At 44.5% G+C, this 27105-nt stretch overlaps 2 protein-coding genes across 7 annotated transcripts; one reads left to right on the forward strand and one right to left on the reverse strand.

Moving 5' to 3' along the window:
• Positions 1-69: 69 nt before the first annotated feature.
• Positions 70-18966, forward strand: LOC104597153 (FKBP-like peptidyl-prolyl cis-trans isomerase family protein). Of its 5 annotated transcripts, none has more exons than XM_010258574.3 (6): positions 72-241; positions 2045-2186; positions 17350-17483; positions 17601-17680; positions 18448-18540; positions 18641-18966. In XM_010258574.3, exons 2-6 carry the CDS (start codon positions 2078-2080, stop codon positions 18789-18791), a joined length of 567 nt encoding a protein of 188 aa, XP_010256876.1. In that variant the 5' UTR covers positions 72-241; positions 2045-2077; the 3' UTR covers positions 18792-18966. The 5 variants fall into 5 exon arrangements, 4 of the variants coding, with proteins under 4 accessions (XP_019053303.1, XP_010256876.1, XP_010256877.1 ...); XM_010258575.2 differs by having other exon boundaries at positions 72-237; XM_088898301.1 differs by lacking the exon at positions 72-241 and adding an exon at positions 1621-1836.
• Positions 18806-27069, reverse strand: LOC104597154 (uncharacterized). Of its 2 annotated transcripts, XM_088898302.1 has the most exons (4): positions 26870-27066; positions 20485-20703; positions 19439-20112; positions 18806-18996 (listed from the first exon to the last, which is right to left on the reverse strand). In XM_088898302.1, the coding sequence occupies exons 3-4, from the start codon at positions 20091-20093 to the stop codon at positions 18923-18925; spliced, it is 729 nt and encodes a 242-aa protein (XP_088754428.1). In that variant the 5' UTR covers positions 20094-20112; positions 20485-20703; positions 26870-27066; the 3' UTR covers positions 18806-18922. The 2 variants fall into 2 exon arrangements, with proteins under 2 accessions (XP_088754428.1, XP_010256878.1); XM_010258576.3 differs by lacking the exon at positions 20485-20703 and having other exon boundaries at positions 26870-27069.
• Positions 27070-27105: the final 36 nt, after the last annotated feature.

Consider the following 27105-nt stretch of genomic DNA (forward strand, 5'->3'; position numbering starts at 1 on the left):
TGTGGAGCCCACCCGAGACGGAATCTCTTTAAAAGGTTACATAGACGCGACGACGTCACCGTTAAATTACTGGAGTGCTATGGCCGTTACTGATCACTGCAGCTTCTTCCGATATTTCGCTTACGTAACAATCCGACAAGGCGAATCTTCCTTTGGGGTTCCCATAACCTTCTTGTTCTTATATTCCCCCGCTTTTGTTGGTCGATTTGGATCATCGTCGCTCCGCTGATACCACAAGTAGGTATATATCAAATGCATCACCGTAAACCCTAGTGCGACGAATTTGATTATTTTGTACTACAATTTGAACTCTGTTTTAGGGTTTATAGTCTCTTCTTTGCTTATTTGCTTTTTTAAGATCGAATGAACCTAGTGATTCGAGAGATTTTGCTTGTCCTGACACTTGATTGTTTAGCAAGTATGGAGCACTGAGTTTTATCTTGTCGTTTGATGGGTAGATTTTAACTTTTCGTAATTGTGCTTAAATGATTGCGAGGTATAACCGTATGAGATATTTTTAAATTGTAATTGATTACCTTATGTTTTCCTGTAGCTTTGGTTGCATGTTGTGCAGAAGTACAATAAAGTGCGAATGAATTTGTCTTTGCTAGTACTTGAAATTATAAAATACAAGTTATAGCTTAAATACTTACCGTCAGTTGCTTCCTCAGGCATAAGAGTTCTAAGCTTATTAGAGCAGAAAGCAAATTAATCCATACAAGGGCAATAGGAAGTTACAAAATCTGCTGAACAATTTTGTTTCTCGCCATTGATGACATTACAATCAAAATGGGGCTGCTTAGTGTTTGGTGTTGATATCAATGTTTCCACAGATAACATGAGCCTTCTAAGAACTTTTCCTCCACATCTGAAGTTTCGAGTCTGAACCACTACATATAAACCCCCAATCAAATTCTTGATTGCAGGGATTGATATGTTTTCTTATGAATTCAAGTTCAGAATGGCACTAGAAGAACAAAGTAGTTCCTCTTATCATCCCAGCCCCAGGCACTGCAGAAAATGTATCTTGATCAATACCTTTCCATGAACCACAGCCCAAGTAAATTACCCAATTGAATTTACAGTTTATCCACCAATTATGTTCAAAATGTATAGAGATAATGACTAGTTATTATTTGGATAGTAAGATGAGCTAATTGAATTTACGATCATGTATGGAAATTAAAATAAGATTGAGAAAGTGCCAATTAAAAATGTTTTAGCAAGTGATGATATTGGCTCTAGTGAAGCATTGATCTTATAAGTTTGACTTCTAGAATTCCTTGCGAATAAACACCAAAGAGATGATCATGGCATGCTAGTCTGCTCTCCCAAGTGCCACATACCTTGGCTGGTATCAACTTGAAAAATGTGGCTCCCTTTCATTCCAGATCACCCACATATTTGTGAAAGTTGTAGTCATTCATAGAACTTTTCTTGCTTGGCTTCCTTATGATTCAATTTTACAAGATATCAATATTAAGAAGTACAAGTATATTTTTATTCCCAGTTTTCGAACCTTTTCTTGAAATTTGACTTGGTGCATGTGGAGCCGCATGATATTTCACATTATTACAGGAGTAATATTCTATGAGAGGGAAATACAATATTTGCTTTCAGATTAAATTAGGCACAACAGACGCTGGGAGCAAATGCATTTTCTTTGATCAGTAACAACGATTGGAATAGCCTTTATGAAATACAAGAGAGAATACAACAAAGAACAAAGAAAAGTGAAAACATAAATGCATTTAGGATATAAATGAAAGAGGTGGATCCAAGGACTGTCAGGATGGTCATGTTTAAAGTCAAGAATGGTGGAGTAAGAAGTTAAAGGTAGAAAGTTCATTGGACGGTAATGATATTCGGTGCATGAGTTGGTAATGGAAAAACAAGTGCATTTCTTTACATTTCCCCCTTGCTCATTTTTACTTTTTTCATTTTCCATTCTAATTAGGTAGAGGTATCTGTAGAAACTACATTGTTACTGAGTTTTCTTTTTCCAATTTATCTTCTATTGGTAATTAATTTGTGTCTGTTTTAGTCTCCATCCAAGGTTATTGTGACTTTCACAATTATGGGTGATCTGGTTGATTTAACTGGTGATGGAGGTGTAATCAAGACAATTGTAAGGAGAGCCAAAGCTGATGCAGTTGCCCCAACAGAGAACCTTCCACTTGTTGATGGTGTGTTCATATTTTTCTCCACTCCTGGTTTAGGTGTATTGGGACACTTTGGTTTTACATTGTATTGAATGTTCATGTTGGGTTGGGTGATCCATATATTGAGGTTCAAGGTCTTGATGTTTCCTCTTAGTAGGATCCTGCTTTTTTGATCATTTTAATTTAATAGAAAATTTCAGTAATTGATAAAAAAGAATAAGAATCTTTCAGCATTAATACCATGTTTAGTTTGGTGTTGAAAATTTTTCATGAGGTGATAGAGAAAACAAAAGTTAAATGTATATTTGCTTTACACATTGCATTTGATGGGTCCTAGCTTGTGGATGGGTCTTAACTCAATTCAATGTTGTGGTTCACTTGTTTTCTCAAACATCATAATATAATGGATAGGTTATACAGTTACAATCCTCATGGATGTGACCAGCGATATATTCTATGGAAGAAAGTGAATCTTCTTGAATAGATTTTATGAAGTTTGTAAGCCCCCAAGAAAAATGAAGTTTAATTGGTCTGGATATTGTATAACTTATTTTTCTTTGATCAGTAATGTTCCCATTTTTTTATCATGAACTAAAGAATGGTGAACAATATAGAGTGCCAGGTACTATTCTTTTCACCTTCCTTATTTTATGTATAGGCCACAGACCTGCAATATTTTGCTTGATCCACTCTACTATTTTTTGGAGTCTCCCTCCACCACTGTATTGTAGTTTAGAGATTTTCTGAATCTTAGACCATGTAGTACAACCATTAATTCTGCCATAGCAGAATCTCCATAGTCAATGGGACCTGAGAATAAGGCCACAATTTGACCATTGTGGTCTTTACACACCACCAACTTCAGAATTTCCTGGATTACCCAATCAGCAACTATCAGAATTTCCTGGATTACTAGTTAGCGTTGCTAAGGATGAAGAAGCTACCATCTGCCGGTTTCTAATAGTGCTACCAATAGAGAAAGGGTGGAAAGCATCTAGAGTTTTTACCCAATTAGTTGCCTGAACAGAAATGCTCTCAATAAGAGCATCTTTGTCTGGATTTTATCTTTGAAAATTCGGGCATTCCTCTCTTCCCATACCACCCACAAAACTGCTTCTCTGGTGCGTCTCCATGGTTCTGTCCCCTCTTCTTGTGTGAGAAGTCACTGTTAAAGAATCCTTTCGTGTCTGTTAAACAATCCTCTTCCTGTTTGTCCTTTGACTCTTATCCATGTAACCTGGTTCTCTTTATTTAGCAAATTATGGTCTATGGCAGATTATAAATCTTCAGTTGACTCACCAAAATAAAAAGAAAAAATAGGCGGGGGAAAATGTTAAAATATGCATTTCTACATCCTTTTTGGAGATTGACATGAAGAAATGTCAATCTTCACATCCAATTGTGCCAAAGCTGTTGTTTTTGCTTTGTTTGTTCCAAATAAGAACCACTCTTTTGGGAGCATGTATCTGGTAGTTGATTTTGTTGACTAAATCCTTTCATGATCATTTGATCTTTGAATTATCACTATATGCTTTATTGGGAGTATTCTTCCCTATTGGTATGTTTTTCTTTAGGCAATGGCCATTAGTAAACACCTTCCAATGTAAGTGCCATGGTGTTGGGAAATAGAAGGAACAATCTTTTAGCTTGTCAACATGGTCCAACTCTCTTGCTTAAACTTTCTGACTTTACCACATGGCATCATGTTAGATGAATTAAATGACATGGGCATATATCATGGTAATTGATGAAGGAAGATTTGGCCCGACCTCGTAACCACTCAACACATGGCAAAGGCAAAAGCTCGGCACAACAGCTCGCCAAGGCACGAGCTCCGAAAGGAGGAACCAACGGTCCGAACTCCCTGTAAAGAGCCCGCACTCCCCATAAGGAGCCTGAGCTCTCCCTTAGGCCCCAAGCCTTACGAACACAAAGGGCAACAACCTGAACTGGCCTGCCCCATGGCAGTTCGGGCCACACCTCTATCCGAACTCAAGACTTCACCTCGCACACCACTCCAGCACTTCGCCTCCAGGACGCCGAACTAGACAAACCACACTGTACCTGACACCGAAGGAGTCTGTATCCAGGGGCGGCGCACCTGACTGACTTGGGATCTGACGCTTGATAGCCGCACTTCAATGGCCACCTGCCACCGCCACCTGCCACCGCCATCTCTAGTTACAGAGATGGCTCCGACAAAAAGAGCAGTGGCGGTTCTGCCCCAGCAAAGGTGATGACACCCGAACTGGCAGAAGCACAGAAGTAATCATACCCGACCTGACAGAAGCTTAGGAGTGAGTGCACGAGGTTGGTTATAAAAGGCTCTCTACCCCCCAAGAACAAGGTATGTGAACTTTGCGCCATCTGGTTTTATCTTGCCTTTGAGAGAATACTAACTTGAACTTCGGAGCAATCTCTCCGGGTTCCTCCCCGGAGACTCCACTTTCTTCTCCGTTTCAGGCCCCCCTGTTGCTCCAGTCAGAGGCAAGGTCGTTGACAGCTAGGACCGGCCGGATTGCGCACCATCAATTGCCGTCGTCTATGGGAAACACTTCTAAAAGCCTCCCTCTAAAACCCTCATAATTTCTTTTTTCCAAAAACCCCAACACTCATGGCTTCTTCCAGCAATGCCGGACATGGCACGGAGATGAACACCACCGGGGAACAACTTCAAATCCTCGTGGTGTGCATCGGACAGTTCGCCATCCCCCTTCCGGTGGATGGGATCCCCAACCTGAATGCGCCACAAGCAGTGGCGCTCGTAAACTTTCCTGCCATGAACGTCCCCTTTCCTCTCCTTGTCGAAACAACCTTTACTGAACCAACTGCTGTCCCCTTGGCAACCAACCAGAACCAGTTGGACGACCTGATGCAATGCATGCGGGCAATGCAAACCCAAATGCAACAATTCCAGCAACATCAGCTCCAGCAGCACCAAGTACTGCACCACATCTCTCAGTATCACTATCAGCAGCAGTTCCCCCAACTGCCTCTGAACCAACCATTGCTTCCACCTCGGCACCCTGCTCCAAAGCCGGTTAAGCCCTCCCCTCAGGGTGGACGCCGTCACCGAGGAGAGGCCTCCCAACCTCAGAACCCCCACAAGAGCCAGGTCTCATCCCTGGGCCGAGGGGAAAGAAAGATCACCCCCGCCTCGCAATTCGCCGGCGGGTCGGGCACCTCGCCCGCCAAGTCAGTATCTCGGCACTCCAAGTCTGAGCTCCTGCTGACAGAGAATCGATTCAGCGTCCTAGCGGCAGACTACCAACAACCCGGGCCCATCGAGCTCGGCAACACAGAGGCCAGCAGCGCCAGCACCAGGCCCACTTAGCAACGAAGGCGCCGGTGAAGTTGCCGAACTGCCATCCGTGTCCTGCCCGAGCTCAGAGGTAAAGAAGAGACGAGCTTGGACGAGGTAAAAGCTGCCCTAATTCTCTCAGTTCCTTCCCCCCTCGCATCAGAACTCCTTGCAGTCCCCATGCCCAGAGACTTCAAGCTCCCGCCTTTGGACAAGTATGACGGGTCCTTCGACCCCAACGACCACGTCGATGCTTTCCAGTCCCAAATGCACCTAGCTAGGTCCAGTGAATCGTGCATGTCCGTGGCCTTCACCACCACCTTCAGGGGGGTGGCCCGCACTTGGTACAGGAACCTGGCCCCCGGGTCGATAAGAAGCTGGACCCAGTTCGTGCAGGTCTTCACCACACACTTTGTCACTAGCAAACGATGCCCCAGAACCGAGGAAAGCATCTTTGGAGTAGTCCAGAGGGAAGGAGAGTCCATCCGGGGCTACATCAAGCGATTCAATGACGCGTGCTTGCAGATACCGCGATTGGACCCCGCGGTGCAGCTCGCGGTGTCCTAGAGAGGAGTAACCCACAAGGAGTTCAAATGGCACATGGTAGCTAACCAGCCCGCAACCGTAGCCGAATTCCTCGAGCTCGCGGATAAGTTCATGAGAACAGAGGAAGAGATCAACCAAAGGACCGAAAGCAGGATCGAGAAAAGAAAGAGGGAAGGTGAGCCCTCCAACCCAGTCGACAAAAGAAAAAACCTGGCCCGGGAGCCGAAGCCGAGCCAGCCGTTCCGAGCTCCCTTAGTAGTTCGGACGGACTACACACCGTTAAACATGAGGCGGACCGAGATCTTGATGACGATCAAAAACGCCCCATACATAAAATGGCCACCTCGCCTAAAGGGGAACCTAAACGAGAGAAATAAAAACTTGTACTGTAGTTTCCATAGAGATCACGGTCATAGTACCGAACAGTGTAATAATCTCCGGGACGAGATAGAGGGACTCATCCGTCGCGGATACTTGTGAAATTTGGTACAACATGATAATAATAATAACAATAAGGCAGGTCAGCAAGGGGAGCACGAAAGGGATGCCCCCGAATCCAGCAGCAGGCCAGCCGAACCGTTGCAACGACAGCCTTCGGAAGAGAGGCTAGTTCGGGGAACCATCCATGTGATAGTGGGAGGTTCGGTGGTAGCAGGTTGTACTAAGGCAGCGGCCCGGACGTCAGTTCGCGAAGCAGCCCGAGAAGACCAGAACCCTCCAAAGAGGCCGAAGACGGAAGAACCGATCTTCATAGAAGACGATGCGTGAGGGGTCCACTACCCCCACGATGACGCACTTGTCATAAAACTATGGATCAGCGACTTCGAGGTCAGGCGCGTACTTGTGGATTCGGGCAGCTCGGCAGACATCCTCTTCAAGTCGGCATTTGACCAGCTACAGTTGCAGAGGAGCGAGCTGAAGCCCGCGAACACTCCTCTGGTGGGCTTCAGCGGAGAGGAAGTCAGGCCCCTCGGGAAAATAACAGTACCTGTGGAAGTCGACACATGGCCTTGTGCGGTCAGACTCAACCACGATTTCCTGGTGGTCGCGACCCCCTCCCCATACAATGCCATAATAGGGTGGCCAATTACGCATATCCTGCGGGCAGTGGTCTCCACCTACTATTTGGCAATGAAGTTCCCTACAGACTTTGGTGTGGGGGTAGCGCGGGGCGACCAGCTTGAGTCCCGCAAGTGTTATGTTGCCGCCCTGAAGGGAAAAACCAAGGCGGCTGACGACCTTGAATTGGAGTGGCCTACAGAGCAAGGCGAGGAACAAGCTTCGCCCACAGAGGAAACGGTCGCAATCCCAACTTCGGCTACGGACCCAGCTCTCGCGCTACAGATTGGTGCTTTCGTCAAGGAACCTCTACGAACCGAACTGGTGAGTTTTTTACTTCAAAATTTAGATATTTTTGCATGGTCCACGGCCGATATGCCCGGTGTTGACCCCAACCTTATAACTCACAAACTTAATACTGACCCTGTAGTCAGACCCATTAGACAGAAGAAATGCAACTTAGCCCCAGAGCGCTGGAGGGCGGTCGACGAGGAGGTCGAAAAGCTCCTCGCAGCAGACTTCATAAGGGAAGTTCATTACCCGAGCTGGGTAGCCAACCCAGTGCTGGTGAAAAAGGCAAACGGCAAGTGGCGCATGTGCGTCGACTACACTGACCTGAACCGAGCTTGCCCGAAAGATTGCTTTCCCCTCCCCAGGATTGACCGCCTAGTGGACGCGACCTCGGGACATGAGTTGCTAAGCTTCTTGGACACCTACTCGGGCTACAACCAAATCAGGATGGACCAGTCCGATGAGGAAAAAGCCAATTTCATAACCGAGTTCGGCCTGTACTGCTACAAGGTCATGCCCTTCGGATTGAAAAATGCTGGGGCAACCTTCCAAAGACTTGTAAATAAGCTGTTTCGGCCCTTAATTAGCACGAAAATAGAATGTTATGTAGACGACATGGTTGTCAAGACGCAGTTTTCACAAGAGTTAATACAAGACTTAGATTCTGTCTTCCAAATTCTGCGTCAATTTAGCATGAAACTGAACCCAAACAAGTGTCTTCGGTGTCACTTCGGGTAAGTTCCTAGGGTACATTGTCAACCGGCGCGGTATTGAGGCCAACCCGGACAAGATAAAGGCCATCCTAGATATGAGACCACCCAGAAAAGTAAAAGAGGTTCAAAGGCTAAACGGCCGCATAGCCGCTCTGAGCCGCTTCATGTCCAAATCGGCAGACCGCTACCTGCCTTTCTTTAAAGCGATCAAAGGCAAAGGGTTCAAATGGACCCGAGACTGCCAGCTCGCGTTCGACGAGCTAAAAAACTACCTCGCTAGTGTGCCGATCTTAGCCCAGCCTGAGGAGGGCGAGGTCTTGGAACTGTACCTCTCGGCAAGCGACGAGGTGGTCAGTTCGGTACTAATAAAAGTAGATCGGGTCCAACAACCCATCTATTATGTTAGTAAAATTTTGCAGGGAGTAGAGACAAGGTACCCGCAGATAGAAAAGCTAGCATACGCACTGGTAATAGCAGCCCGGAAACTCCGCCCATATTTCCAGCCTCACACTGTCATCGTCTTGATTGACAAACCTCTGAGGCAAGTCTTACTCAAGCTCGAGATTTCCGGTTGGCTGACGAAGTGTGCTACCGAACTTAGTGAGTACGACCTCCAGTATAAGCCACGAACTGCTATTAAGGCCCAAGCCTTAGTAGATTTTATCGCCGAGTGCACGTTCAGCTTCGAAGTCCCCAGGCTGGTTGAGCCCGAGATCCCCAGTTCGGGTGAGCACGGAGCTCCCAAGCCAATAGAGTCTGAACCCCGTGAAATAGCAGCCAGTGTGGCATCTCTTCTGGTTAGGACAAACGCGAACTGGGATGAGGAGCCCTGGATCCTTCATGTAGATGGCTCCTCGAACCAACAGGGCAGTGGGGTTGGAATAGTACTACGCGGCCCAGGTGGCACGAAATTGGAATACGCACTACGCTTTGAGTTCGCGGCATCCAACAACGAGGCGGAGTATGAGGCACTGATAGCCGGACTGAACCTAGCGCAAAAAGTAAGGGCAAAACACATAGTTATCTGCAGCGATTCCCAGCTTGTAGTCAACCAGGTTACGGGCGAATATGAAGCATGCGAGCTGACTATGATCGCCTACTTGGCAAAAGTAAAGGAGACTCTACTCAACTTCCAGTCACACTTCATCAGGCAAATACCATGGTCAGAGAACACTAAGGCCGACGCCCTGTCCCGGTTAGCCAGCACGAGTCACAACACCATGAGAACCGTGTACATAGAGGACTTACCTCGGCCTAGCATTCTCAGTGGGGCAGAGGAGGTCGCTCCCGTCCTTGAAGCAGAGACGAGCTGGATCGACCCACTCGCGAGCTTCTTGCTAGATGGAACCCTCCCTGCGGACCGCAATGCAGCCAAGAGGGTGCAGCGCCAGGCAGCCAAATACGTCATAATAGACAAACGGCTGTACCGACGGTCCTACACGCTGCCCTACCTGCATTGCTTGCGACCTACCGAAGCCGAGCTCGTACTCCGCGACACTCATGGTCTGTGCGGCGGACACTTGGAAGGCAGGGCCCTCGCTCAAAAGGCACTTCGACAAGGGTACTACTGGCCAACGATGAAGGCAGAGGCCGTTGAGCTCGTCAGAAAATGCGACAAGTGTCAGAAGCATGCCAATATCCACCATCAGCCTGCTGCCGACCTCAAGTACCTCACCAGTCCATGGCCCTTTGCGCAATGGGGCATCGACCTCCTGGGGCCATTCCCGCCAACAACAGGTGGGAGGAAGTTCCTAGTGGTGGCGGTAGATTACTTCACAAAGTGGATAGAAGTTGAACCTCTGGCAACAGTTACAGCCCAAAACATATAGAACTTCTTTTGGAAGAACATAGTATGTCGCTTCGGGCTACCTCGGGTACTGATCTCCGGCAATGGCAAGCAGTTCGAGGATATCAAGTTCCAAGAATGGTGCCAAGATATGGGGATTCGTCAGAACTTCACATCGGTCGCACACCCGCAGGCAAATGGTCAGACAGAAGTAATGAACAGAGCCATCCTCCGTGGACTGAAAGCACGACTAGACCGAGCTAAAGGGTTGTGGGCGGACAAGCTGCCAAGTGTTCTATGGGCTCACCGAACTACGGAAAAAACCGCCACGGGAGAGACCCCCTTTAACCTCACCTACGGCACCGAAGCGGTAATCCTGGCGGAGGTCGAAATACCTACACTGCGACTAGAAGCATACGATGATCAAACAAACGGAGATGAGTTACATACCAACCTCGACCTACTGGACGAGGTAAGAGACCTCGCGTACATCCGGACCGTAGCTTACTAGCAAAAGGTAGCTCGGTACTACAACGTCAGAGTAAAGAAGCGGAGCTTCCACGTCGGCGACCTGGTTCTCCGTAAGATCATGGCACCCGAACCCGGCGTGGGCAAACTTGGACCAAATTGGGAAGGGCCCTATAGAGTAAAGAGAGCACTCGGGGGGGCATACGAGCTCGAAACCTTAGAGGGAAAACAAGTACCCCGAGCGTGGAACGTCGTCAACTTAAGGCGATACTACCTATAGACCACCAAGCGAAGTGGACAAAGTCGCTACCAGAGCCTAAGGACTAGGATACCGAGCTAACGAAGAAACCTCAGCATAGGCAAGCAAAGGGAAAAAGTGCCAACCAAAGGCTCAGGCGAAGTGTTGACAACGAACTAATAGGGGCATCGGCATCTCAGAGGCTAAGTATTAACACCAAAATAGGCCGCGTGAGTGCAGTAACCCGGGCAAAAAACAGATCGGGCATATGGTCAGTTCGGGAGAAAGAACAACCAACACTTAACCAAAAGAAAGTCATTCCATTATAAGGGAGTGTACATTTCCAAAAAAAAAAAAAAGACATGTCGAGCTCACAGGCCCGGAGGTACTTCTTCATCATCAGAAGGCACTTCAATGACACCCGAAGGTCCTGCCTCGCCCTTAGAATCCGGCTCACCATCAGCGGCGTCGGTCGTCTCCTGAGTAATGCGCGAAGTGGATATCGCACTAATATCGAGCTCGGGATACGTATTCCGGATCATCCACCGACTTAGTTTAAAGCCCTTTCTGTACGAGTCCACCATCAGGTCATCAAAGCGCGGCAAGGCGATGTATTCATCGACGGCCTTCTTCTTGGCATCCTCAATGCCTTGAGAAAAGATCAGTGTCCTCTCCCTGATATCCTCTTGAAGGAATTCAACCTGATGCTGCAAATCCAGCCTCAGGTCCGCCATATGCTTCACCACAACTCCCATGGCCTCGGCATCTCTCTGAGACCTCGCCTGCCTGGCCTGTGCAGCGCGAGCAGCCGCCTCAGCAGCTCGGGAAGTCGCCTCGGCAGCACGGAAAGCCTCTTCGGCAGCTCGCGCCTGCCTCGAGCTCCTTTCCACTTGGGCCGCCAAGGCATGGATAGAAGACTTCACCTACCAAAAGGGAAGAACAAAATGATCAAAAGAATGACAACAAGAAGGATAAAAGCAAAGAGCCTGACAAGAAATCTGACTTACCACCATGGCATGAGTAGCAGCACGACAAGCTACCTGGTTCAAAGGAAGCTCGGACCATGCCACGACCTCCTCAGGATAGATGGCCTCCCTACTCTTCTGAAGAGCGTGGTTCGGCGACAACACGCTCCTGAACTCACCTTGGGCTCCCGAGCCTAAGGGCCCAGCTCGCGTGTAAGCGGACTCGGAGTAAGCGGGAGCCCCCGTGTAAGTAGCCTCGGCATAAGGGGCTCCTGCTGCTTCATGAACTGGAGGGGCCATCTCGGGCTCCCTGGGCAGATCCACAGACGGGTAGTCTGGTACCTCGGGCTCCGCGTCTCGGGGCAGCTCGGCACGAGTTCGTTTGGCGACTCGCTTCCTCTTCATGCCGTGAAACAGGTGCCCACCACGAGTCCTCTCTAGGTCCATCACACCTGCAAAATGAGCTCGGCATCAGAAAAAAAAAACGAAAGAACAGAGCAAAACAAAAAACAAACCTCTGAGTAAGGAACCTACCCGAACTCATACCGGCCTCAATAAGCTTGGCCACCGACAGATAATGATGGCATTTTAGCCCAAGCCGTGCCCATTGTCGGAGGCCCTTCGCCATCTCCTTATCAAGCGTAACACCGGCGTCAGGGGCGGCCATCCCCCACCCGGTTTGAAACGGCCACCCCAATACACTTCGCACCCCGAAGTAGTCCCGCTTCCACGCCGGGACCTTGTTGGGAAGTTCGTGTAAAAGCTTAAAACCCGGGCGAGGAGACAGGTAATACGCCCGCCTACGCTCGGGAAGGGGACCCACTTGCTTCTTAAGCATTAAAATGGAAGAGAAGATCTCCAAGTCTAAAGGCAAGCCCTGTTCGCAAAATAGGGAGATTGTCCCCACCAAGTTACGAATGGAGTTCGGGTGAAGCTGGCCGACAGTAACGCCGAAGTGGTTCATGACCTCGACAAGGAGGGGGTGGAAAGGCAAGCGCAACCTCGCAGCGAGCTGCTCCCGAAATATCCCGATCTCATCAAGACCGTGTTCCTAAGGGAAACTGCCTGAAGGTATGAAGTAGGCGTACTCCCCAGGCAAGTTGAACTGGGTAATAAGGGATTGAAGCCCCTCAGGCGTCATGGTCGAGGGCCCAAACTTGTCTAACGTTCGACCTCGACGAGAGGTGGACGCCAAACTACCCGAGGCGACTCGGCCTACGGGTTCGAACTCTTCCTCGAGCTCTACCTCTGGTTCGCTAGGACCGTCGGGGGATGCAACTCAGTTTGTAGAACCTGCGTCTGACCCCCTTGAAGAACTGTCTGAGCTATCCGAGCTAGACATCGGGAGGAGAAGATGGATTCCAGGAAAGTACTCACCCGGAAAAAGGCTTGAACGAACTACGGGAACTTGAACACGAGCTAAAAGCTTGAATGCGAACTAAAGGCTTGGACGCGAGCTGAAACTTGGATGCGAGCTCAAGAAGCAAAACGCAGAAGTGACAAAGCGACTGGGGTCCCCCACTATTTATACCCATAGTAACCAAGAATCAACGGCTCAGATCAAAGCCAATCCAACGGTCCGTAGTCGCGCTGACCGCACGTCTCTAGAGACCGAGACGTGACTGGCCACACGTCCCTCGAAACTGAAAGCGCACGTCTCCTCACATTAAAGGCGGCAGCGGCGCGTTTTTAAATTTGAAAAGACGCCCGCTGTCACGTCTCCCAGCGGCGCGCTTTTTGAATTTTGAAATAAAGTGCGCGCTGTCACGTCTCCCAGTGGCGCGCTTTTTGAATTTTGAAGTAAGGCGTGCGCTGTCACGTCTGTCAGCATTTATAGGCAGATTGGCGTGTTTCCCATCTTTTTGGCGCTCGAGAAACCCGAAAGAATCCTGACGACGCGTGCCTCGCGCGGCGCACCTGACTGACTTGGGATCTGACGCTTGACAGCCGCACTTCAACGGCCACCTGCCACCGCCATCTCTAGTTACAGAGACGGCTCCGACAAAAAGAGCAGTGGCGGTTCTGCCCCAACAGAGGTGATGACACCCGAACTGGCAGAAGCACGGAAGTAATCATACCCGACCTTACAGAAGCTTAGGAGTGAGTGCGCGAGGTGGTTATAAAAGGCTCTCTACCCCCCAAGAACAAGGTATGTGAACTTTGCGCCATCTGGTTTTATCTTGCATTTGAGAGAATACTAACTTGCGCACCATCAGTAATCTTGCATGAAAGGAGAAAAAAAAAAAAGAGAAAAGAAAAAGAACAGTTGTTTTCTGACAGAAATGAAAAAGGAGTTGGCACTAGTTCTGTGTTGCTGCACTTGACCACCAAATAAACAAATAAAAAGAATTGACTTCGTTGAGGTGTATGAACATGAGAACTGTTAAGAGAACATCAGAACATATTGTATTCCACAAGGATTATAAGGGTCCTTGGGGCTGTCCACTCTAAGGTTGTTAAGCCTACTATGTATTGTGCCTTTCAAAATAAAATGTTGCATACAAATTCAATAAAAAGATATAAGCATTTGGTCTTGTTGTACTACTGTGAAATCAAGCTTATATGATATCACTATTTTAAAATATAAGGTGCATTGGGTTCATAAAAACTTATATCATAGTTCTTAGGCATATTTTCTATTGTACAAAAGTTTAAAAAATAATTAAAATGGAAATATTGTTTGCATCTAATATGATTTACTATTACTAGATTATAGTGCAATCATTGTAGTGTAGAATTTATTATTGAAATAAATATAATTTAATATAACCATATTCTATAAAATTCTAAGCTTTTATGATTTCTTGGATGAGGGATGGATATGAGGGCCCTTCATTTCTGCAGCACTTTATTAGGGATGCAAAATTCATGGTAGCTAGAGGGAACATTTCATTCCAATGGATCCACAGATTGGTCAACTGACTGCTTTTTGGCTAGGGCCTAGGGAGATGCTTGCCATACTGGAGGTATAATGGGGTACAACCCTCCCTTGCTAGTTACCATGTCTTTTGTTTAGATTGTGAGTCTTTTGTATACATTGTTGATTTTTGCTTCTTCACAGTGGTCTTTGGGGCTCCGGATCTGCTACCCACGTTGTTCTCCTCACAACATTCCCCATATTATGTTAACATGCCACCTGTCCTCTAACATGCACACCCGACTCACATGTGCGAACCTTCAAAATTAAACTCAAAACCCATAAATCTTTTCCAGTTTTCCTCCTTTCCATTCGAACAAGTCGCCCTAAACCCTAACATCTTTTCTCCATTCAACCTGTTCTTCCTTGAGCTTCAACCTGTTCTTCCTTGCGCTTATCGGTGTTTGAAGGTCTGTGGAAGCGTGCAAAACTCATCTCCTTAGTCAATATAGAAAAAAATTCATGCCAGTTTTATGTGTCTCCACCACATTTGCAAGTCATTAGTCCCGTCTGGAAGCTTGTCTTCTCTCTTCTTCTACACCAATCTCATCTCCGAAGACAACACCATGGTCTTGGGAGACAATCCGCTACTCCAAACTTCCTACAGATCCCACCTGATGCCACACCAGTAAGATCATTGGGTCACCTGCTAGCCGAAGGCCTTATTATTTAAATTAGCCCAACTTTAAATTGGATTAAGATCAATCTAACTACTTTTCCCAAGAATTTCTCGTGAGAGTAAAACCCAACACACCTCTTCAAGGAATGCTCAATTAGGAAAAATTCAGTCTCCACCAGAGGAACAACGAAACCAGAACTGTTTTGGTATTTTTTTAATTGGTTTCAAGGAAGATCGATCTGAATGGGTTCTTAGGGAAAAACAATACTGCATCAATAACAGCTAAAACCTGTATCTCTCAGTTCCATAAAGTAAATAAAGTGTTTTGTGTAGTATGAGACTTGAGACATTTAAAATTGAGAGATCATGAGCAGTAATTGGTCACATGTGACCATGCAAGGCAATGTTCCTTTACTTTTAGTCATTCTCACAATTAGCCAGTTAGGGAAAGACTAAACCCAGAGACAATTCTCGACTCGATACCTGATTTACCTTTTAATTTTTTGGTACATATTTACCTATTTTTGTTCTAACTTGAAATTGGATTACACTTGACAAGCCACTGATCTCACTCCTACTTGACATCACTGTCCTCAAATCCTATCTGACATGTTCTCTTTCACCCAACAAATTCAGTTCAGGTGGTTGTTTTCTATGAAAAGGGGTGGATTTGAGTCGAGCCCAACTGGATAGCTAGCTATTTGAGCTCTGCTTGCCAAGAAAGTATGAGGCTCGAGCTCGGTTCAATCTAGAGACTTGAGCTCGAGTCAAAAGCTTGTAAGTTTGAGCTTGGCTCGAGCTCGATTGTGAACCAAATGTTTTATAAAAATAAAAAATTTATTTTTATTTGATATTTAAAAAAATAAGAATTATAATAATTAGTTATTATTATATATAAAAATAAAAATATTGTATATATATAACATTTTTATATTTATTATATATATGTGTGCACATATATACATATATATATGTATATGTATATGTATTAATATTATGTATGTACGTAGAAGCTCAATTAGGCTCGTGAGCCTCACGATCCAAGCTTTATTAAGCTCAAGCATGGCTTAATTAGCAAATGAGCCTGTAAATTGGGCTCAACCTTGGCTCGAAACTTGGTTTAAACCAAGCTGAGCTCAAATAGCTTGTGAAAAGCTCGGCTCGTAGCCACCCCTCTCTATGAATGAACTTGGAAGTTGGAACAAGCTTCGAATGCCACTAGTGAAATGACCTTCGAATGCTGGTGAGTTTATAGGGACTCAGGAGGAGCAGAACGAAGGGAGAAGAGGGATTAGGGTTTAGGGCGTCTTATCCGGATGGAAAAGAGAAAAAAGACTTTGGGTTGAGTTTAGGTGGAAAGGTGCACACATGGGGGGCTGGGTGCGCATGTTAGTGTAATGTGGGGAGAACTATGTGGCTAGGGTTATCCTTTCCTTCCTGATTCTTTTTTTGATGAATTCCTTCCTGATTCTTTGTAGAAAGCCAAAACATGTATCTTGCCTAGAGTCTTACCCATCTTAGAGTAAAGTTGGGTGGTACAAATGTAATCACCCAGACACTTTAACTTATTATTGGCTGGACCGGGTTTGGGCCTAAGGAAATTGAAGGCTGTGGTTGGCCAATCTGAGTCCAGTTCATTAGCTCCACTGTATGATAGTCTATTTGTTTTTCCCTGGGTAACACCCATGAAGAACGGACTTCATGGGCAATGGTACACAAGAATGCTACAGAGTGTGCTTGATTTTTATCTGTTTTATAAATCAAATGAACTACATTCTAGCTTTTACATTGGGCTGCCACAGACTACATTATGTTTATAAATCTCCACGAGAATCAAGGCTGCCAATGATTGACTCCCCGAATCCAGTTCATTAGCTCCACTGTATGGTAGTCTATTGTTTTTGACTTCTTTCCCTGGGAAACAGCCACTGAAGAAGGGACTTCATGGCCAATGGCCCACAATAATGCTACAGAGTGCTTGATTTTTTTAATCTATTTTGTTAATCATATGAACTACATGCTACCACAGACTGCCTTATGTTTGTAAACCTCCACAGTATTACTCCTTAATTGCAAATTGACTGCTTAACCATGATAAGAATAAGAACAATGTTAGTATACAATTTTCAACTCTTCTTTGCATGGGGTACAGGGGTATCTTACACTGATATCTGAAACATTATGTGGGGGACCTATCTGGACTAAGTCCTACTGGCATTCCTTCTAAGATAAATAAGTTTGAGAATCCATCTATTTTTTTATCATGACACCTTGTGTTAAACAGTTCATTATGAAGGTGTCCTTGCTGAAACCGGTGAAGTTTTTGACACTACTCATGAGGATAATACTATATTCTCTTTTGAGCTTGGAAAGGGCACTGTAATCAAGGCGTGGGACATTGCCTTGAGAACAATGAAAGTAAAAGATTCTTTACCCATTTAATTTACTCAATTTTCTGAATTCATCATTGTTCATGGTTCACCCTATTGAAGTCTGATTTGACCATGCATATTTTCTCCTTTTGATTTTGTTCAGGTTGGGGAGGTTGCAAAAATCACTTGCAAACCGGACTATGCTTATGGAAATGCAGGTTCTGCACCAGATATTCCCCCCAAGTAAGACACTGTCCTCTGCTGGACTTCTGCAGTATCCACTACCTATTAACAGTTGCTTTCCAGACAATATAATGATGTTGAACCAATGAGGTGGTGATATATATTGCAAGCATGCTGGTCGGTGGGGGAGATTATAGAACCTAGCAAATAGCAACGAATGGGTCCCACATAGGAAATTCACACTATAAGAGAGAAATGTAAGATTATTCTCAATTTCTTTACCATCTGGTTGAGAAAAGAAGTTGCAGAATATTAATTATTGGTCCAGCCAAGATAACACTTGCATCAATATAGTGACTGAAATCACGGCCAGTATAAGATGCCAATTGCACTGAAATCTAAGGCCAACATGATTAAGAGTATGGAACCTTGGTTCCTGGTCATGACTGATTAGGCTGATTAGTGGTTTTGCTTGCTATGTTATTCAGGCACAGCAAAAATACAGCTGTGTGCAGGATAGTTTCCCATCCAAAAATAATAATATGAACTTGAATCATAGACTTGTCTGTTTTTTTCCTCGTCTTATTTCTGTTGACAAGCAGACACCAGAATATGTATTTGGATGTAATTTTATCTTGATAGTAGTATGCTTATCCTTATTGCAAATTTGGTAGGAAAGCTAGTTGGCCAGGATACTGAAAAGTTGTGGCTCACAATCATGCACATACATACTGCTACATGCTCTACTGTGTCATTGTTTTGGAGAATGTAGTGATTGTTCTTGAGGTATCTGGCAAAGCCCTCATATTTTTATTGCTATCATACAGTGCAACTCTTGTTTTCGAGATTGAGTTGGTGGCATGCAGGCCACGCAAGGGTTCTAGTCTTGGCAGTGTTTCAGATGAGAGGGCAAGGCTCGAGTGAGCTTTTTCTGCCCTAATTTCCTTTTTATTTTCCTCAAGAATCTCTATCACATATGTTAGGAACTAATCCAATGTTCTTTCGTGGGCATGTGTTCAGGGAACTGAAGAAGCAGAGGGAGATGGCTGCAGCAATCAAAGAGGAAGAGAAGAAGAGGAGAGAAGAAGCAAAGGCTGCTGCTGCTGCCCGTGTGCAAGCCAAGTTGGATGCCAAGAAAGCCCAAGGCAGGGGGAAAGGCAAAGCGAAATAGGGTTGTTTCACATATTCTAGTGAGATGCACCCATCTTTGTTTCTTTATATAAGCCGTAAAAGTGGTACAGCCATAGTCAACATGGGATCATTTAACATGTACATTCAGTTGCAGACATTATTTAAAAGCTGCTACAGCATTAACATAGAAAAGTACTGCTCAAATTCTTGATCAATTGTCGGTTTCTTGGCACCTAGTCGAGCCTCTGCACCAAAAAAAATGTGAAGAAAAAAGTTATGACAAATTATAGAAAAAGCAGTAGAAATGAAAACATGTGATTACTTGAAAACAAAATAAAATAGTTTTTTCTTTCTCAGCGTGCATTGGGAATATCTACCGAAGTTGTCAGTGGGAAATGTTCCCAATACACGGTTGAAATATGCTGTGGGGCGTAGTGTGAATTCGTTGATGGAGAGGGAGTGAGGGGGTCTCCCGTTCTAGAGTTTGATTTGAAGGATATGGTATTGGAGCCCTACCACATTGCTCCACCCCACCAAGCAGATAGTTATCATCCAACTTGGTGAATGGTGAACGTTTAGAGATCTCCCATAATCTGTCAGTCTAGTAGCGGGTACACAGTGCTCATCACTGTATACATCCTAAGACCAAGCAAGGAATAAAGTTTCTAATATCCTATTACGAGTTACCTTGGTTGACGCTCCATCGTCCTGAAGAGAGTACGAACAAATTAGACGTGGCCCCATTGGAATAAAGCAGCATATCATCGTCCTCTTCTTCATCCAAATATTGCTGAATGCCTTCGTCCCCAAATGCTGGAGAAATGTAATCGACATATTTTCCAAATTCTGGGAACTCTGTGTCAATGCTCTGAGATACTGATTCGGACTGTTGTCCATTCGCGAGGTTTGGGAGATTAAGTTTACCCATGACTATCGGTTCATCTTTACCAAAGCTTATTTCTTTGATAGTTTTATCATCCAAGGGAAGAGCATTCTTGATAAATTTGCTGCTGCAACTATCGGATGAAGTGGAATGGTGGTCATAGGTGTAGGCCTGTATTTCAAATTCAGTATCAGTGTAAGGGGAAATATCAAGGTCGGATTCTCCAACAAAGCTATTGCTATCTTTTGTAGATTCCTGTTCTGATCCATTTTTGGCAAGCCCTCGAACAGTTTTTTCTTTCAGTAAATGCATCTGTGAGAATTCTGGTTCTTCTGGAAATGGATATTCATGTTCAGAACTCGAGCTCCTAATCCCGAACTTGTGCTTTGATAGAGGCAAGTTCAGGTGTTCTTGTAACTTCCTTTTCTTGGTTAGACCAAAACCGTTGGTTTGACGCATCACCTTGTTCACATAAAAGCTGAATGTAGCATATAGATCAAAGGAAGAAAATCAACCATGAGAAAAATTATGTATTTGCAAAACATAAGCAAAAGAAGAAAAGCCCAAGTTAATCTGACAGATCAAGATCCTACTTGGGAGAAAACAAGGACAAATTAACAATAAATTGGGCTGAAACTTGATATTAACTGGACTCTAGTTATCATAATAGAATTAGAAGCTCATTGCCCAGAGCGGTATTGATTAATTTCTGTTATTGAATGATTTGGTTTTTGTTCAAATTCTTGGAATCCTTAAGACCCATAAGTGAAGGAAGTTTCTCTAAAAGATTGTAGAAGTTAAACTCAAAAAGAAGAAACAGAAACAAAACGACATTAAACGTTGTACCAACCTGAATTCAGAAAGTCGTCTCTGACTTGTCCATCGCAAATAACTCAGATATGTGAATTTCACATAAACAGATAAACTTGTAATGGGTGGCTGCGGAAATAAGCAAATGAATTCAACCACGTCCAGGGGTTTCGAGCTGCTTCAGATGGAACCATGGTGATTCTATGATCTTCTGCATAAGGTTCCACTCCTGTTGTATAATCTTCCTCTTCTCAAACTCCTAGTTTGCTGGTTTTGTTAGTATAATTAAATCAACGTCCTCTCTCTCTCTCTCTCTCTCTCTTCAGATTATTACCATTACCAAGGTAATTTAATTAGAACATGTTCCAGATTCTTCTATGGTTCATAGCTAAAAGCTTCTTACCACATGATGGAGATTGATATCACTCTATTTTCTCCGGCATGGGACCTGCAACCGTAAGTGTTTAGACAAACTAAAAGCATTGCGGGGTTAAGATTCTTCTGTGGTTGTAATCCTCAAACCCCAGAAAGGATAACAAAACAAGGAAAGATGGACCTAACATCCTAAATTCATGATTGAGCACTCCCAAGTCCCAACTCCCAATTGATTCATTTCTCTTCTCTGCAACCCAAATTTTTATCCAATTTGGTGAACAACCCAATCAATCAATCAATTCAAACGTTGATTAGGGAACTTGCAAAACCAGTCGGGTTCTACTGGTATTTCTCATGTATATATTGTTAGCATATACTGACTGCTGTTATAACAGTCGTAACAGAAAGCCTCTTGCATTCCAACAACCACCCGACAGCTGGCCCTCAATCACTTGACAGTTGGCCAAGTTGGTCCACTTGTCCAAATCAAATATTTTTGTATATATATATTTACCATCTATCTTAATGAATTAATTCAGAGTTTCTTCCTCTGTTTTTTCTCGCCTCTGATAGCATTTTACATGGTATCAGAGTGGCGCAAGATCCTTAGGTTTTTGTTTCTTCAAGATTGGTAATGGCGTTCGAAATCAATGGAAGCTCACCGTATTTCTTGCACCCATCGGACAATCCAGGAGCGGTGTTGGTTTCATCTCCAATCGTCGGAGAAAACTTCTCAACATGGCAACGCGCGATGAAGACAGCTTTAAAGGCAGAGAACAAATTCTGTTTTGTTGATGGATTTTGCCATGTCCTGATGCTGCACCGCCGGAAGAATCAGCTTGGACGAAATGCAATGCGATGGTTACCTCGTGGATCCTCAATTCATTGTCCCGTGACATATGCAACAGCGTAACATTCATAGAATGCGCAGCTGAAATCTGGAAGGAGCTCGAAGAATGGTTCTCGCAGAGTAACGCTCCTCATATACATCAACTGAAAGGGGACCTGGCTCTTCTCCAGCAAGGAGATCTCACAGTCACCGGTTATTTCACCAGACTCAAGACACTTTGGGATGAGTTAGGAACACTCGTAACCATACCTGAATGCTCGTGTGGAGCAGCAAAGATACTTGCTGCTGAAAGAGACAAGGAGAAACTACATCAGTTTCTCATGGGACTCAATGACTGTTGGGAAATGGGGTCATTGTAACTTTGGAGGAGAAGCTCTGAGGCGCATTTGAAGACACTGTCTTTAGAACGTTATTTGCCCCCACTCAGTTTCACTGAGTTTGCTGTTGGGTTACAAGCAAATCCGTTCCCAGGATACAACAGAGCCTTGGGTGAGAATCTGCAACCAGCAAAGTTGAAGAATCTCCAAAGTGCGCCTCTAAAGCGCCTCATTGCGCCGCACACATGCGCGCGTTGCGCGGTATCAAACCCCCATACTCTCCTCTACTATTTCTAAGGAGTGTAAATCAGCTCCTATTAAAATACTGAAAACAAAAGCTTATAATCTCCCAATGTGGGACAAGTTCAAAACTGAGTTTTGTAAGAGAAAAGCTAATTTTTCAATCAAGTGTGCAGGTGCAATTTCTCATGTAATTGACCAATCAAACCCATTGGATTTAATCTCTTATGAGATTAAAATCCAACAATGACTCCTTCAATTCAATTAGATATGCGATTCTTGGATCTGATCCACTACCTAGTATGAGTCGTGCATATGCTCTTGTCACTCAAGATGAAAAGCATCTATTCACCGTATCTCTGTGCAACTCTCCTGGTCAGCCAGAAGCAGCAACACTTAATGCCTCTACTAGACCAAGTGGACGAGGATCGGGTTCAAATGGACAAGCCAAGCAACGACCGCACTGTAATCATTGTAAACGGAATGGTCACACCAAAGACCGCTGTTATGAGCTAATTGGATATCCAGAGAATTGGGAAAAGAATCGATCAAGCCGACGGTCTAATTCTAAGGGTCCACCACATCAACCTCGATCTACATCATGTGCAACTACTGAATCTTCAGAGACTGCTGCTAGCTCTCCCATCCCAAGGCTCACGATGAATCAATACAATCAACTTTTTCTCTTCTTAATAATGGCAGGTCTGAATTTGCTTCGGCCAATACCTCTGGTAAGGTTCTACCTCCTCCCAGTTGGATTCTTGACAGTGGTGCCTCTGACCACATGCTTGCATCTGAGTCTATGTTTACAACATCCCAGTGTTTGAGTCATAAGAGGCTTGTTAGCCTACCAAATGGAACTTCTATCTTAGCCACTCATAAGGGGTTTGTGAATCTTGGTTCCCATACTATACATAATGTTTTGTATCTCCCACAGTTTAGATGTAATCTTCTCTCTATAAGCAAACTAACCAATCAGCTCAACTGTGCGGCTATATTTTTTCCGTCATTCTGTGTTCTTCAGGACCTTGCCTCCAAGAAAGTGATTGGAGTGGGCAAGCTCTATGATGGCCTCTACCATTTTACAGCCCCTGCACAATCATCTTTAGCACATGAGTTGTTTCTTCCACTGTAGATAACATGACATGGCATAGACGTCTTGGCCATGCCTCACAACAACGCATCTCACTCATCAGCGACATACCCGTCACACTGGGAGATTTCTGTTGTGATTCATGTCATCGTGCTAAACAAACACGAATTCCATTTTCAGTTCGGGTATCCAGCACCACCGCTCCTTTCCAGCTTGTGCACTGTGATATCTGGGGAGGTTACCGAACTACATCTCACTCTGGGGCCCATTTTTTTCTCACTGCCGTTGATGATTTTAGTAAATGCACTTGGGTTTATCTCTTAAGGAATAAATCAGAGGCTGTGTTTTTTCTTATTGCTTTTTGTGCCATGGTAAAGCGATAATTTAACTGTGGTGTACAATGCATACGTTTAGACAATGGTTTTGAATTCACTTCAAAGGCTATGCAACAATATTATACTACTGAAGGTATCATTCATCAGAGATCTTACATAGATACACCCCCGCAGAATGGTGTTCCTGAACGCAAACATCGCCACCTACTTGAAGTCGCTCAAGCTCTTCAATTTGAAACTTCCCTCCCTACAACATTTTGGGGGAAATGTCTCCTTACAGCAAATTATCTCATAAACTTGCTCCCAACACTGCGATTATCAAGCAAATCACCATTTGAGGTACTCTATCACAAACCCTGTGACTACGGGCATCTTCGTACTTTTGGGTGCTTATGCTATGCCCAAGTTCGTCCATGTCCAAGGGACAAGTTTGCTAGTCGAGCCACTAAAGGAATTTTTGTGGGTTATCCTCACGGGCAAAAGGATTACAGAATTTTTTACCTTACTTCTCATCGCATTTTCACCTCTAGAGATGTAGTTTTTATGAATCCACATTCCCTTTTCAGAACATTGACATTAATGTTCCCATAACCTCTTCCACATCTGTCATACCTTTACCACAACCCTCAGATTCATTAACTAACACCTATCCACCCGTATCAGCACCATCCCAAGAACCCACTAATATACCAATTAATGAACCCACCATTACCACCACCGTCATGCCCGTAACTGAGTCTACTGCTGAACCGATCCCTGACCACAATTCCAACACAAACAGCCCTGACCACATTCATGAACAAGTCACTACGCCTCAAAGAACAATTCGATTACCTTCACATTTCAATGATTATGTTGTACAACTCCCACCTTCCATTTCAAATGCAAACACCAATGCCGTGCTCAACACTGTAATTAGTATCAACGCCCATGAACCCACTACCTTTGCTCAAGCTTTTTCTGACCCAAGATGGAGAGAAGCCATGGCCAAGGAAATTAAAACCCTTGAAAAGAACAACACTTGGACCATTGTTGACCTACCACCAGGAAAGCATGCTATTGGATCAAAATGGATATATAAAATCAAGTACAAAGTTGATGGTAGCATTGAACGATTTAAAGCCCGGCTTGTGCCAAAGGCTATACACAAGTTGAAGGTCTTGACTATCATGACACATTTGCTCCAGTAGCAAAACTAGTGATTGTACGATGCCTATTGGCTGTTGCTGCCATCAAACAATGGGAACTACACCAACTTTATGTTAACAATGCCTTTTTGCATGGTGACCTCCATGAAGAAGTTTATATGACCATCCCTCAAGGGTTTGCCAAAGAAGGGACTCACAAGGTTTGCAAATTACAAAAATCTCTCTATGGGCTCAAGCAGGTTTCAAGAGTGTGGTTTGCCAAATTCACTCAAGCCATCCTCTCTCTTGGCTTTAAACAATCCAATGCAGACTACTCTCTTTTCACACAAAGCCAAAGTGATTCCTACATTGCGATTTTGGTTTATGTTGATGATATCATCATTGCGGGCAACGATCCATCTCGCATTTCTTTCATTAAGCAATACCTCGATGATTAGTTTTGCATCAAAGACCTTGGTTCACTTCAATATTTCTTGGGGTTGGAAGTTACTCGCTCCCCTTCAGGTCTCTCTCTCACTCAACACAAATATCTCAAAGATATCATTGAAGAATGTGGGCTGACAGATTGCAAACCCTCTCCCATACCCATGGAGCAGCAACGTCACTTCATTGATTCCACTAGACCTCTTCTTGAAGATCCAACCTGTTACCGTCGCCTTGTGGGCCGTTTAGTTTATCTAACTGTCACAAGGCCTGATATTAGTTTTGCTGTTAACTGCCTTAGTCAGCACATGCAAACGCTAAGACAAGAGCATCTTGATGCCGCCCTTCGTGTTGTTCGATATCTGAAGGGTACTTTCATGAATGGCCTTTTTTTCAATGCTACGAGTGAACCCATGCTATGTGGATATTGTGATTCTGATTGGGCTAGTTGCCCACTAACCCAGAGATCTACTACCAGATATCTTACTTTGTTAGGCACTTCACCACTCTCATGGAAGACAAAAAAGCAGACTACTGTTTCTCGGTCCTCCGCTGAAGTTGAATATCGTGCCATGGCCACCGCCACTGCTGAACTCTTATGGCTGAAAAGAGTCCTTCATGACTTAACCATCAACATCTCCGTCATGCAATTACATTGTGACAGCAAGGTGGCACTTCACATAGCTGCTAATCCCGTGTTCCACGAACGTACTAAACACATCGACATTGACTGCCATTTTGTACGCGAACATGCCCAAAGTGGTGAAATAAAGACCTTCCATCTGCCTAGCAACCCTCAACCAGCTGGCCTCTTTACAAAGGCTCTTGGATCTGACAAGTTCCATCATCTAGTGCCCAAGTTGGGCATTCAAGTCCTTCATGCACCAACTTGAAGGGGGGGTGTTAGCATATACCGACTGCTGTTATAACAGTCGTAACAGAAAACCTCTTGCATTCTAACAACCACCCGACAGCTGGCCCTCAATCACTTGACAGTTGGCCAAGTTGGTCCACTTGTCCAAACCAAATATTTTTGTATATATATATTTACCATCTATCTTAATGAATTAATTCAGAGTTTCTTCCTCTGTTTTTTCTCGCGTCTGATAGCATTTTGCATATATGAAATCACGGATCTAGCAAATAGATAGAGAAAGAAAGACTGGAAGAGTAAATTGGGTAGGTGAATTCTATGATGATACCAAAAGAGTTTTGACCAATCAACCTCCACCCCTCACCCCCAGGTGAATTTTGCTAAATACCACCTGATTGCCTACCAATTTTGTGATACCGGATGATTGGTTACAAGTTTTTCCGGTATCACAGTCGAACCTCCTTCAAACACCCAAAGAAATCAATTATGTTACTGAATCTAGAACATGTTTCCAGAGGACGTGGATCAGTAAGTGCACTTACAACAATTACCAATTTCAAGTCACCATCTTTTATGCCATTAAATCTACTTACGTTTTCTCGTCTAAGAAGGAGGAGGTGCAGAATTAAAGGAAGTCTAAAGATGAATCGCAATACAACCCAAAAATGACTCTAAGCAGGCAAAGCGCACAAGAAGTGTAAAACATTGGTTGAATATGAACAAATCATGATTTTAAACATAACAAAAGAATAGAAATCCAGAAAACAAACCTGTTAATCTCATAAGAATCCTGACTATCTTCATCCATCTGGAATCGAAAAGGAAAGGCAAAAAGCTGAGAGAGAGAGAGAGAGAGAGAAAAGGAAAAGGAGAACGCAAATAATCTGCCCGCTCACTGTATATCTCCCCCTCCCGCAGTGAAAACCAAACTAAGCGAAAAGCACAAAAGGGGCAACAAACGAAGCTAGAAGTACATCATGGGATGGGAATCATTCGACATTATCCG

The sequence above is a fragment of the Nelumbo nucifera genome, chromosome 2 (genome assembly GCF_055504915.1).
Source record: "Nelumbo nucifera cultivar China Antique chromosome 2, China Antique-T2T, whole genome shotgun sequence".
NCBI lineage: Eukaryota > Viridiplantae > Streptophyta > Magnoliopsida > Proteales > Nelumbonaceae > Nelumbo > Nelumbo nucifera.